The sequence below is a fragment of the Lathyrus oleraceus genome, chromosome 7, assembly GCF_024323335.1.
Source record: "Lathyrus oleraceus cultivar Zhongwan6 chromosome 7, CAAS_Psat_ZW6_1.0, whole genome shotgun sequence".
Classification (NCBI taxonomy): Eukaryota; Viridiplantae; Streptophyta; class Magnoliopsida; order Fabales; family Fabaceae; genus Lathyrus; species Lathyrus oleraceus.
Genome location: NC_066585.1, coordinates 413,256,338 through 413,270,310, shown reverse-complemented (window position 1 = coordinate 413,270,310; position 13,973 = coordinate 413,256,338). Strand labels below are relative to the sequence as shown.

The window sequence follows — 13,973 nt, the reverse complement described above, 5'->3', positions numbered from 1 at the left end:
ACCTTAGCATTCGGTTCGAAGACGCATTCGAGGAAGAAAAGTTCCTTTGCGTTGACCTTGTTGTTGTTCGGTCTTCCAAAAACGGTGTTTTGTAGGATACGAATAAAGTACCGTATAGTTGGGTTATGTATATGGGAAACAAGGAGCTCTTCCCAGTTGTTGGCATCTACTCCAGATATTTTCCTAAAGAGGTCGAAAGCAGCAACTGTGCTCCAGTTTAGGTTTGGAGGGATTCTGGGGTAGACTTGACCTTCTGTGGGAAATTGTAGCATGGTACTCAATTGGTTTTGGGTTAAGGAGTACTCAGTGTTGAACATACGAAAGGTTGCGGTACCGGTTAAGAATTCGTCCTCACCGGCTGGAGTGTTGTACGCGTATGAACTTAAGAATTCTAAGGTTAGGGATGGGTAGGTGGGTTGATTATGTGTACATAGAAAGGTTAGATCGGCAAGGCGGAGCATCCACTCGATACCTTGAAGTAATCCTAATTGTTGTAAACAAGTTGAATCAGGATACCTGGTAGAGATGACGCCTCGCTGTTGGAAGCGCTCGAATTGCTCCCTTTGATAGTTTTCATCTCCAGATCGGAAGATGATATTTCCGAAATTCTGATTTCCCGCCATACTGATGAATGAATTTAAAGGAGTAATAAAAGAAAGAAATGTATTTGATATTAGAGAGTGGATTGTGGTGAATGAAGGAGGGTTTTGATGGGTATTTATAGGAAAAGAATTTGGAAGTTGGAAAGGAGGTGGTTGAAAAGTGAATAAGTGTGGGTTAATGGGAATAAATGGGGAAGGTAAAAAGTGAAAGGGTGTAACGTTCGTCTCCAACGGCACTGTAACGTTCACCTAGTCAGAAAGGTGTTACGCTCGTCACAGGGGCGTGACGGTCGTAACAGGTACTTGGCATGCCGTCCGTCATAGATTGTGTGACGCTCGTCACACAGTCTTTTTGGCATGGCTTCAGCTAGCGTTCTTCAGAATAACTTGGTCATTTATTTATTTATTTATTTATTTTATTTTTTATTTTGTTTTGTTTTGCTTCAAATTATTTTATTTTGCTATTTAATTTTCCTGCATGTCATTCTACTTTGCACAATGATGCATAAATATATTGTTCTTTAATAAGTCATGTAGGCAGCAACAGTAGAGAGCATAATAGACATTACATAATAAAATGAATAAATAGCTTCAATAAAATAATCATAATGTAACAATGGAGAAAAACAAAAAGTGCGAAAGAGAAACAAATACGAATATAATTTGAAATAACATTGAATAATTAATCTAACTTAAGACTAAATAACTAAGAAAAATAAATAAATTCTATCCATCTGCACGATCTCTGGCCGGAGGAGCAAAGGAGTTAACACGGTATAGCAACTCGTGAAACTGGTTTGTCATACTGTTCATGTATCCCAGAAATTCGTGCCTCAGGCTAGTGAACTCTTCTCTAAGGGCATCTTGTTCTGACATCAAAGCTTCCATGGCAGTGTTATAATCAGTTCCGGGCATATGATGTCTAAGGTCGGGTATTGCCGATTCTTCGGTCTGAGCAGGTTGAGGAGGAGGATCAATATCATAATATCCAGATGGTGTCTGAGGATCTGATTCAGCATAAGGAATCTGGTCATCATAAATCTCATAGTCATCACAAATCTCATAGTCCTGGATGGATTCAGTGGATCTAGCAGGAGAGGGGGTTTCGTTCAGATTGTAGAGCCAGTTGTTGCGGTTATGAACACTAGTCCTAGGATCAGGCATGGTGAATAGGCAAAGAACTTGGTTATCAATAATAAGCTCAAACTCATCAGACCCTAGGTTTGCTATAAACAAAGTGTTGAAGAGGAAGGGTATACTCATAGTAGTAATGCCACAAAAAGGGCTTAAGTCAAGCATAGGCTGGCGTAATCCAATAACATTAACTATCATAGTTATCAAACCGCCTATTCGAATTGGTGCTCGCTCATCTTGGATAAGGTGGTCCAAATTTGCTAACATAAAAGTGGCACCGTTTACTGGACGGTTCTGAGAAGCACAAAATATGATGAAGAGTTCATCACGTGAAACTGTGGTACTGTTTGGCTTCTTCCCAAATAAGGTGTGGGTCAGGATCTTATGGAAATAACTGAAGGCCGGGTTATGTATGTTTCCAGAGAGAAGTTCATGTTCCTCGGGATCGTCATTTCCAGTCAAGTTACCCCAAAAGTGTTCAAGTTCTCTATATTCGAAAAGTTCCTCTTGGCTCACTGTGAATGTGTCAAAGGATGTAGGGAAGCCTAAAAGGTTGGTAAAATCTTGAATATTAAATTGGTACTCCATGTTAAACATTCTGAACTGTATAAAACCTCTGCTTATTCCTTTTCCATGGCTGGGTAGATAGATCAGAGAACTAAAGAATTCTAGAGTCAGTCTCCAGTAAGTGACAAATTGTCTACGGATAGGAGCGGTTTCCCACCCTATCTGATTCAGCAAATACAGGACACTTTGTCTTAGTCCAAGGGCAGTCATTGCCCAGTCATCAGCGTACAGGCTAGGTAGCATCTCTCTCGTGGCTAGTTCCTCAAACTTTTGTTTCTGAGCTGTTCCTCTGAATTTGATACCCATACGATCAATATGTCCCATCAGGTTAGTGTTAGCTAGAGAAAAGAAAAACAAGAGTTTTAGTCAGGATTTGGCCAATAAAAACCGGCTTGTAGGATTTTAGAGCAGGTCTTGGATGTACTTGCGTGTCCACCATAAGGAGCGGAGTGACAGTGTTGGATTATACTTTCTACCTCTTCTTCGGGTATACACCGACGGAAAATACCATCGGGACCTCTTTTAAAAAGTAAGGGGTCATCCCAGTAATAATGTTTTATATCGTAGAAGAATCGTTTCTTCTGTTGGTAGGATAAGGTAGATGGAACTATTCCGGCAGCTAAATAATTGACGAGGTCAGCATACCACGGTGTAACAAATATTGCTAAGGTAGTTTCTACCTGTTTATCAGCATTATTTTCTTCTAAAGTAGCTATAAGCTTATCGTACGAGAAATCATCGTTAATTGCTGTTCTTTCCGGTTCAAGGTTCTCAAGTCTAGAGAGGTGATCTGCTACTACGTTTTCAGTTCCTTTCTTGTCTTTGATTTCCAAATTGAACTCTTGTAGTAACAGGATCCACCTTAGGAGTCTAGGTTTTGCATCCTTTTTAGTTAAGAGGTATTTGATAGCAGCGTGGTCAGTGTAGATGATTATTTTGGCTCCGACTAAGTAAGAACGAAATTTATCTAGCGCAAACACTACTGCTAGAAGTTCTTTCTCGGTTGTGGCGTAATTCATTTGTGCTTCATCTAGAGTTCTACTTGCGTAATATATAACATGAAGCTTTTTATCTTTTCGTTGTCCTAAAACAGCACCTACAACGTAATCGCTGGCATCACACATTATTTCGAATGGTTCATTCCAATCTGGTGTCTGCATTATGGGTGCGGAGATCAGTGCTTGTTTAAGCGTTTGAAATGCTTCTAAACATTTATTGTCGAATATGAATTCAGCATCTTTCATCAATAATCCGGTCAACGGTTTAGTTATTTTAGAGAAGTCTTTAATGAATCGTCGGTAAAAACCGGCATGTCCTAAGAAGCTTCGTACTTCTCTCACAGTCTTCGGAGGTTGAAGGTTTTCGATTACCTCTATTTTGGCCTTGTCTACTTCAATTCCTCTATTTGAGATGATGTGTCCTAAAACAATTCCTTCTTGTACCATAAAGTGGCATTTTTCCCAATTAAGTACTAGGTTTACTTTTACACATCGCTCTAGAAATTTCTCTAGGTTTTCAAGACATTCTTCAAAGCTTTGTCCGCATACGGAAAAGTCATCCATAAATACTTCCATGATGTTTTCTAGAAAATCGGCGAATATTGCCATCATGCATCTTTGGAAAGTTGCAGGAGCATTACACAAGCCAAACGGCATTCGTCTATAAGCGAAGGTACCAAAAGGGCACGTGAACGTTGTCTTTTCTTGGTCATCAGGGTGAATTGGTATTTGAAAGAAACCTGAGTAACCGTCTAGATAGCAGAAATGTGAATGTTTTGCTAATCGTTCTAACATCTGGTCAATGAATGGTAGAGGGAAATGATCTTTTCGGGTTGCTTTGTTTAGTTTCCTATAGTCAATGCACATTCTCCATCCCGATTCGATTCGTTTGGTTATAATTTCTCCTTTTTCATTTTCAATGACTGTTATACCTCCTTTCTTTGGTACTACGTGTACAGGACTAACCCATTTGCTATCAGATATAGGATATATGATACCTGCCTCTAATAACTTGGTTATTTCCTTCTTCACTACCTCACTCAGGATCGGGTTTAGTCTTCTTTGGTGTTCCCTAGAAGTTTTACAGTCTTCTTCTAGCATGATGCGGTGCATACAAATAGAAGGACTTATTCCTTTAAGATCGGTGATGTTGTAACCTAGTGCGGTTGGATATTTTCTTAAGATATGCAGGAGTTTTTCTGTTTCGAGCCTTCCTAGGTCAGCATTAACTATCACTGGTCGTTCAAGCTCTAAGTCTAGGAATTCATATCTCAGATTCTTGGGAAGTGTTTTCAGGTCTAAGGTTGGTTTCTTAAGGCATTGCGTAGGGTCCGGTGTTATTGCTAAACATTGGTTAAGTTTGTCTTCTACAAGATAGTCAGATGATTTGTCTTTTTCTAACTCCGTTTCTTTTATGCATTCATCGATGATATCCATGAAGTAACATGTATCTTCTATTGCAGGTGCTTTCAAAAATTGGGAAAGAATGAACTCAATTTTCTCTTCTCCTACTTCGAAAGTGAGTCGTCCTCGTTTTACGTCTATGATTGCACCGGCAGTTGCTAAGAACGGTCTTCCCAGTATAATGGGTGTAACTTCATCTTCTCTAATATCCATAATTATAAAATCAGTTGGAATGTAGAATTGACCTATGCGCACTGGAACATTTTCAAGAATTCCTACAAGATATTTTACTGAACGATCTGCTAGTTGCACAGACATTTTAGTTGGTCTTAATTCTCCCATTTCAAGTCTCTTGCATATGGATAAAGGCATAACACTAATACCGGCTCCTAAATCGCATAAGGCTTTGTCAATGACAAATTTTCCTATGTGATAGGGTATAGAGAAACTACCTGGGTCTTTAAGTTTAGGAGGCATATTCTGTATTATAGCGCTACATTCAGCAGTAAGTGTAACAGTTTCGCTATCTTCAAGTTTCCTTTTATTAGAAAGAATTTCTTTTAAAAACTTGGCATATGAGGGCATCTGCGTAATAGCTTCTGTAAACGGAATTGTGACGTTTAATTGTTTTAGTAGGTCGACAAATTTTTTAAATTGGCCCGCATCTTTGGTTTTAATAAGCCTTTGAGGGTAAGGGATAGGTGGTTTATAAGGTGGTGGAGGTACATAAGGTTCCTTCTTTTCTACGGTTTCCTTATTACTCTCTACCTTTTCCTTAGGTTCACTTTCCTCAGTTGACCTTTTAGAGTTTTGGTTTTCTATCCTTGGGTCAGACGGTCCTTCCACTTCTGTTCCACTTCTCAGTATAATTGCATGAGCGTGGCTTCTTGGGTTAGGTTGGGGTTGGCCAGGAAATGTACCAGTTGGGGTAGCAGTAGGCGCTTGTTGTTGAGCTACTTGTGATATTTGCGTTTCCAGCATTTTGTTATGAGTAGCCAGGGCATCTACTTTACTTGCTAGTTGTTTAATTTGTTCGCCAGTGTGTACATTCTGGTTTAAGAAATCTTTATTGGTTTGCTGTTGGGAAGCTATAAAGTTTTCCATCATGATTTCCAAGTTGGATTTCCTAGGGGCGTTATTGTTAGATGTAGATGGGGTCGGCTTCTGATATCCCGAAGGTATAGCTGGGGCTTGATTTGGAGATTGTCCAGGTGCGTATAGAGCATTATTACTTTTATATGAAAAATTTGGATGATTCTTCCAATTTGAGTTATAGGTGTGCGAATAGGGGCTTCCTTGAGCATAGTTTACTTGCTCCGCTTGGATTCCTGTTAGGAGTTGACAATCTGCAGGAGTGTGACCTTGGATTCCACAGACTTCGCAATTCTGAGTTATGGCAACTACGGTGGTTGGAGGTGATACATTTAAACTTTCAATTTTCTGGACCAGAGCATCCACTTTTGCATTAACATGATCAAGGTTACTTATCTCGTACATGTCAGTTTTCGTTTGAGGTTTTTCCACCATTGATAGTGGTTTTGAGCCATGCTTTCGATAAGTTGGTAAGCGTCAGCATAAGGTTTGTTCATTAGTGCACCACCTGCGGCGGCATCTATTGTTAACCTCGTGTTGTACAGGAGACCATTATAGAATGTATGAATTACTAACCAGTCTTCTAAACCATGATGTGGACAAAGTCTCATCATGTCTTTGTATCTTTCCCATGCTTCGAAAAGAGACTCGTTATCTTTCTGTTTAAATCCATTTATTTGGGCTCTTAACATAGCTGTTTTGCTTGGCGGAAAATATCGAGCAAGAAAAACTTTCTTCAACTCGTTCCATGTGGTGACTGAGTTGGAAGGAAGAGATTGAAGCCATCTTCTAGCGCTATCTCTTAGTGAGAAAGGAAAAAGACGAAGTCGAATTGCCTCTGAAGTGACACCATTAGCTTTAACAGTATCAGCGTATTGGACAAATACGGATAAATGAAGGTTAGGATCCTCGGTAGGATTCCCAGAGAATTGGTTCTATTGCACTGCCTGCAACAGTGAAGGTTTGAGTTCAAAGTTGTTTGCTTCGATTGCGGGTGGAGCAATACTTGAATGCGGTTCATCTTGCGATGGAGCGGCGTAATCTCTAAGAGCACGAGCTGGTTCTGCCATCTCGGGTATCGAAGGGAAAATATTTTTGAAATCAGGAAGTTCTACAGGAGGGAGATTGTTTGCAGCACGATATTCCCGAATTCGTCGTAAGACTCGGAGATACAGTTCAATATCGTTGATTCGTAAGTAGAGCGGCTCGCCTTGTGAGCGAGTGCGTGGCATACAAATCAACGAAAGAAAGAAAAGAGAAAGAAAAGCCTTAGTCTCTACAGCGTAACAGGAGAGTTACGATATCGACTAAATAAAAGTCCCCGGCAACGACGCCAAAAACTTGATCGCTCGACTTTATGAGTCGAATTGGGGTACAAACTGCAAGTGCACAGTTCTATCGCGTAGTTTTAAAAGATATCGATCCCACAGGGACTTATGAATCGATATACTGTTATCTAAGGTTACTTCGTAAAGCTAAGGCAGATGATATTTTGATTGTTTGGGGGAAAAGTTAAGACTAAACTAAAATCTAGATTAAATATCAATAAAGCGGATATCGGTACGTAATTCGTCGTAATTAGGGAATCAATTCTTTACTGGTTTCTTGGTTTTAAAAATAAATCTTTTCAGTTGACGCTATTGGTTAAAAGTTTTATCTCAAACTCTCGCTATGTTGAATAAACTATGATTTTATATTAACGTAGCTGTCACTTATAGTTAAGTCAAAAACCACTTTTTGAAAACAATAGAATCCGTAGAAACTCTTTTTAAGAAAACACTAATCGTTTAAACACCCTTATCTCAAACTCTCGCTCTGTTGACTTAGGTTATATAATTAAATTCAAATGCTTAACTCTCGCCCTCACATTCAATCTTTAAAAATACTTTTTGAAAAAGGTTAGAATTTAATTAACTCTAAAAATTGCTCTCGCCCTGATCTAGAATTAATGTCCAATTTACACTGTCCAGTCAAAACCTCAAACTCTCGCTCTATTGATTTTAACTTCTTTATGTCTTTTACTTTCGTACAAAAACTTTGTTATTAAACCTGTAAATTGAGACCGTAAAAAGAGTGATTTTAATTTTAAACTTAACTAAACCAACTTAGTTTTGATTCCTTCATTCCACTTACTTTACATACCGATACCTAAATAAATTAGCCAGACATGCTAAACAGACTTGAATAAATATCATGCATAAACAGACTCATCGCAGGCAAACAGTATAAATTAATAGTAAAAACAAGCATATATAAATTCAACAAATAAATATAGAACCTGAATAATTAAATAGCAGTCTTGAACACTCCACCCCAGACCGGTTGGATTTGTTCTTGAGTTCTTCAATCAGGCAGAAAAATAAAACGAATGAATAAAAAAACTAGATTCTAACGTAAGGTTAGATCCGGTAAAAGGTACACAATAGTTCCCGGTGTAGGAACTATTGTGCGAAAAATTAATTAAGTGCTAGAAAAGAAAATAGAATTGCTAAAGAAACAATATAACAATTATAAAAGAAGTACTACAGGGAATATGCTTAAGCTGCTGGAAAAAAGAAAAATGCAAAGAAAAACTAAAACTGGAAAACTGTCTGGGAGCGTGGAACCGAGGAAGGGTTTGCAAAGCTGGTATTTATATTGGCACTTTCCGTAACGGTCTTCAGAAGTAGTCCGCGTCAAAGGGTCTTCCGTAACGAAGGTATAGGCGTGGAAATAGGATTCAGCGTGCAAATAGGATTCAACGTCTCTGAAGGCAAAAATGTAGGGGAATGGTGTGACGTCCGTCACACCATGTGTGACTCTCGTCACAGGCATGTATACAGCGTGGCGCTCGTCACAGCCTCTGTGACGGTCGTCACAGGCACAACGTCTGTGCCTTCTTTGGGCTGGGCTTGGCTTTTGCTATTTGTTTCCAAAAACTTCTTTTTGCACCTCCTTTTCTTCCTTTTTTTACTTTTGCTTCAAATAGATACCTGAGATAAATAGAAAGGAAATACCGCGTAATATCTGATAAAATGAAATAAATTAAAGTAAATAATAATATAATTTAATTGAATTAAGTCCTAAAATGTGATATAATTTCATGTTATCACACATGTGGACCAATTAAGATTGGCAACTCCACTTCCCATATGACTTTCCTCCTCAATCTATCAAATTCCTTGGCAATTAATGCGCTTGGCCTCATCTCAGCCCCTTGATATGCCAACTTAATGAGTTTCCTCTTAGGTAAAACATTCAGAGAGGAGCCAATGTCCATAAGGACTCTTGCTAGGGCATCTTCTTGGCATTTCATAGATATGTGCAAAGCACGGTTATGGTCTTGGCCATCCTTCATCAAATCTTCTCTACTGAAGCTAAGATGGTTGCATGTTGTAATATTGGCAATGACCCCATCAAATTGATCAATAGTAATGTCGTGCGTGACATGAGCCTGAGCTAACAATTTATGCAAGGCACTCCTATGAGCTGGAGAACTCATGAGAAGAGAGAAAATGGATATCTTTGAAGGAGTTTGATGGAGCTGATCAATAATCTTGTAATCACTCTTCTTGATAATCCTCAGAAATTCAGTGTCTTAATCAGTTGTGATCACCCTTTTGCCTTTGTCGATAATAGTGGTAGTGGTTTATTTCGGTGTAATTGGCAGAGCCAAGTTGAACTGAGGGGTATAAATGCGACCACTGCGGGTCATTTTTCTTCTCACTGCTATATCAGTACTTACAATCTTTAGACCTTCTTTCTGACCTAATTTCTCATACCTTTGGTTAACCACAGTCGTATCATACTTCCAAGGAACTGCTTTAGTATTCTCAAAAGTAAACGAACTAGGCCTTTGGACAACCATTGGCTTAGGCATATTGAAGACTGGTTCAACTGATTCTGGAATGTTGAAAATTGGATGAACAACAGTAGAATCTGGAATGTTGAATATTGGCTCTGGACTGTTGAAGATTGGTGTTGTAGTACTTAACTTAGGTAGATTAAAGATGGGTTCAATCACTACTACCTCATTCTTTTTCATACGACTGCTTATTTGCAACACACCTTGGTTAATCAATTCTTGAATGTCCTTTCGAACCATTTCACATCCTTTAGGACCAATAATACATTCTTCACAATTCTTGTGGAAATTCTTCAACAAACCTGCCTCTACTAACTTTGCATGAAAATATCTGAGCGGAGTCTTGATTTTGGTTGCATCAAGAATCTGATCTTCATCAGGCTCATTATCAATAGCATTTACAAACCCATGAGCGGGCAAAGGATTATTTTTTACATTCAGACTGGTATCCCCAAATGAAAGAATCTTTTTCTCAATCAATTCCCTCACAATATGTTTTAAGGCATAACAACCTTCCAAATTATGCCCTGAGGGGCCTTCATGGAACGGATAATGTGCATTGGGATTGTAATATGGTGGGAGAGGGCCTGGTGGAGGTCCGAAAGGTCTTGGAACAACTAAACCTTCTTCAACAATGGCGAATATAATTCAGTGTAAGACATAGGAATCTGAAGAATCTGAGTTTTTCCACCTTGTCTTCTATTTTGAAATGGAGCGTTGGGCGCTTGTTGATAAGTTGGAACGTTGGGTGTTGTTTGAAATATCGGAACTACTTGAGTCGACTGATACACTGGGACTTGTTGATTGAAATTTGGTGTAATAGCTGCTACATACGACTGTTGAGCAAATTATGGTTGTTGAACATACCGTTGTTGAGCTAAAGATTATTGGTTTTTCCAAGACTGATTCTTTCTTCTATTACCCATCACTGCATTTGTTTCTCCTTCCTTTTTCTTATGGAAACTGCTAGAGAATTTCTTGGTATTGTTGTTGTTTGTTGGAATTACTAGCTGCAATAATCATCTTGCCATTTTTAAGCCAAGTTCCACTTTGATACCCACGACCACCAAGTCAGAAAAACTTGTAGTCACGCTTCCCACCATCCTTTCAAAAAATGTTGGTCACACTGTATCGACAAACCAATCTGCCAATTCTGTTTCAGTTAATGGAGGTTCCACTTAAGATGCAGTCTCTCTCCACCTTTGTGCATATTCAATAAACGATTCAGAATCTTTTGGGGATATGCTCAACAATTGCCTTCTATCAGGACCTAGATCCATGTTGTACTTGTATTGTTTGATGAAAGTATCAGACAAATCTTGGAAACAACGGATGCAAGTCTGATCAAGGGTCAAGTACCATTTGGAAGAGGCACCTTTCAAACTGTCTTGGAAACAGTGGATCATGAGTTTGTCATTGTCCACGTGAGCTGCCATCTTTCTATGGTATATGATGAGATGACTTTTGGGACAAGTAGCTCCTTCATATTGATCAAGGTTGGGTGTCTTGAATTTTGCGGGGATCACCAATCCAGATGCAAGGCACATTTCTCTGGCAGCAGCACCAAAGATTTGATCACCTTCCATTTCTCTTTGCCTTTTCTCAATAGTTTCAACATATTCTCTCATCTTTTCATGTCTTTCATCACCTTCTTCAGAGATATCAGGTTGATGATCATCGAAGTACGGTTGAACTTGAGTGTGCATGGAAGTGGGTGCAAAAGTGGGAATCACTTGATTAACTTTAGTAGTTAGTGGAACTGTGTGTTGAGTGGACTGTCCTTGAGGAGGAGGCACAAAACCATGAGGAAGACCAAAGGAAGGCCAAGTTGCTGGAGTAGTAACTGCTGGATGAGGATTAATTACTGGATTGACGATCTCAGAAACAATTGTGGGTTGAGTGTCCATCTTTTCATGTATTACTTAAAACATCTCCATGATTTGACCTATACTCCCACGTAGATTTATAAGCTCTTCATTGACTCTTTCCATCTCTTGCTCTTGCTCGGTCATTCTACATCGGAATTGAGCTCTGGTGTTATACTGGTGTGAGGGTCTCAGTGTGGAAACTATTGGAGAAGAAATGACGGGAATGCGATTTTACTTTGAGAAAATAAATGCAAGTGTGATGACATATGCATGAATGCAATGAAAATGAAAATTTTAAAAGTTTCAAGGAACTTAAGAGATAATTTCAAACATCAAAAGGCAAATAACAATGGTCAAAAGAAACTCATTTCGTTAATCAGAGAGAGTTACAAAGTTTGAGTACACTTTTAAAAGTTCTAAGCAAAGCTAAATAAAAGCTAAATAAAGTCCTAAGGAGATTCCCCTAGTATCCTCAAGTTGAGCTTATTAATTTGTTCTTCCATCTCATCCTTCTCGAGCACAAGCTTGTCCACGATCAACTTCCAAGGAGTATCTGACTGAACGCCATAGGAAAATAAATCCTCTTGCACCTTCCTCTTCTTGTTGGAGAGCTCTTCTTCATTCTTCATCTTCAACTGCCTTTGAAGTTATTCATCCTCATTGTTGATGATTTGATACTTGTCCTTCAAAGCGTCCCTTTCTCGCTGCACTTTGGTCAAAGCAATCTTCAACTTCTCTGCATCAGTCATGAAGATATAAGTAGGTTCTTTGTCAGCTAAAGGCAAAGGCTCTTGGCGAGGATAAGGAATTTTCAAGCTGATGGCCCTATCTTGCACCCATTTAAGGTAAGGTTCTAAAGAGACACAATTTGTCTTCCCAAAAACTTTCTTTTCTAGATTATGAACATGGTGCCAAGCGTGCACAATCTTCTCTTTGAGCGCTTTGCAATCTTCACATTCCTTAAAGAACAAACCTTCCAAGTGAATATTCTTTGGCTTATCTCTCATTGGATAACCGAGTTGATAAAGAGCTAGGATTGGGTTATAACTGATGCCTCCTTTTGTACCAAGAAGAGGTACATTAGAAAATCCTCCACAACTATCAATGATACTAACTCCATCATAGTCACGACTATACCAAACAATATCTGAATGTGTGAACGACATAATCTTCTATGACCACAAAAGACCATCCTTAAGATCCCAAAAAGCATGAGACCTAGGCAAGTGAGAAATAAACCACTTGTATAACATAGGCACACAACATGTAATCATTCATCCGCTATAAGAATTACTCATATGAACAGAATGATAGGCATCAACAAGCAAAGTAGGAACTGGATTTCCTATTAAGAAGATCTTGATGACATCCATGGAAACGAAGTCATCAAAACTAGGAAAGAGGAACAATCCATAGATAAGTAGAGCAAAAACAGCCTCAAACATATCCACACTCCTCATTCTAGCAAAATATTGAGCTTTGTTCATTAGAAACTTAGCTGTCAAACCAAGCATTTTTCCTTTTATGGTCATGTGATCCCTGATCTATGACATTTTCAAGTGAGCAGCCTTTGTAATGTCTTGATCTTTGGGATCTTCCTCCAAACCAGAAAATGGAGCTTGACTAGAAATAGGAACACCAATCAAATGAGAGTATTCTTTAAGTGTTGGCATAAGCTGATAGTCGGGGAAAGTGAAATAGTGATACATGGGATCATAAAACTGAATCAAAGTAGAAAGAAGTCCATCTGCCATATTGATCTTCAAAAGAGAGAGAAAATGTCCATATCTTTTGCTGAAAGCCTTTGTGTCAACAACCAAAGATCCCAATCTCCTTAGGTCTTCTAACTTAGGACTCTTGAAAGTGTACTTTTGAGTCTTTTCCCTTCCAAAATCCATGATAAACCTAATGTTTTCAACAAAAGTTCCTAAGTTCCTTGAAAACTTTGTTAAAAAATGGTGTTTATGATGCATGGATGCATGAATGCACAAACACACAAACAAGGGTCACACACAAATAGGGTTCAAAGGCTCGACGTCGCGAGCATGAGGCCATGGTCTAACCATCCCAAATGTACTATGGGTTTATTTTGTACCTGTACAACAGGTTCTACAAAGGTTCCAAAAAATCATTGATCCATCTTTCGGATATTATCAACACGCCAATTACTCGAGAATTAATAATATTCTCAAGAGAATCTCATTTAAGTGTAGTATCGCGTATCAACTATTTCGGATTTACACATTCATAGTCATCGCACTACATCCTAAAGACCAAGTGGGGTAAAGGGGTTACTAAGGTCCTCAGCTTCTCAGGTTACCCAAATCAATATAGTATGTGTTTTCACAATTTCTTGATCAATAATACTAATTGTAAAGGGAACCTCCATATGAGTGGTGGATTCTCAGATCAGTTTATTCGGGATTAAACTCCCTATAAGCCTTCTTGACTATACCACATCCTA

At 38.8% G+C, this 13,973-nt stretch overlaps 1 protein-coding gene and 1 non-coding gene across 2 annotated transcripts; one reads left to right on the top strand and one right to left on the bottom strand.

The window, feature by feature from the left end:
• The first annotated feature begins 6,382 nt into the window (after positions 1 to 6,382).
• Positions 6,383 to 6,489, top strand: LOC127109969 (small nucleolar RNA R71). The gene has a single exon (XR_007797210.1). It is a non-coding gene; the product is annotated as a small nucleolar RNA R71 (small nucleolar RNA).
• A 5,667-nt stretch (positions 6,490 to 12,156) lies between these two features.
• On the bottom strand, positions 12,157 to 13,041 carry LOC127104098 (uncharacterized). The gene is made up of 2 exons (XM_051041311.1): positions 12,804 to 13,041; positions 12,157 to 12,656 (listed from the first exon to the last, which is right to left on the bottom strand). Exons 1-2 carry the CDS (start codon positions 13,039 to 13,041, stop codon positions 12,157 to 12,159), a joined length of 738 nt encoding a protein of 245 aa, XP_050897268.1.
• Positions 13,042 to 13,973: the final 932 nt, after the last annotated feature.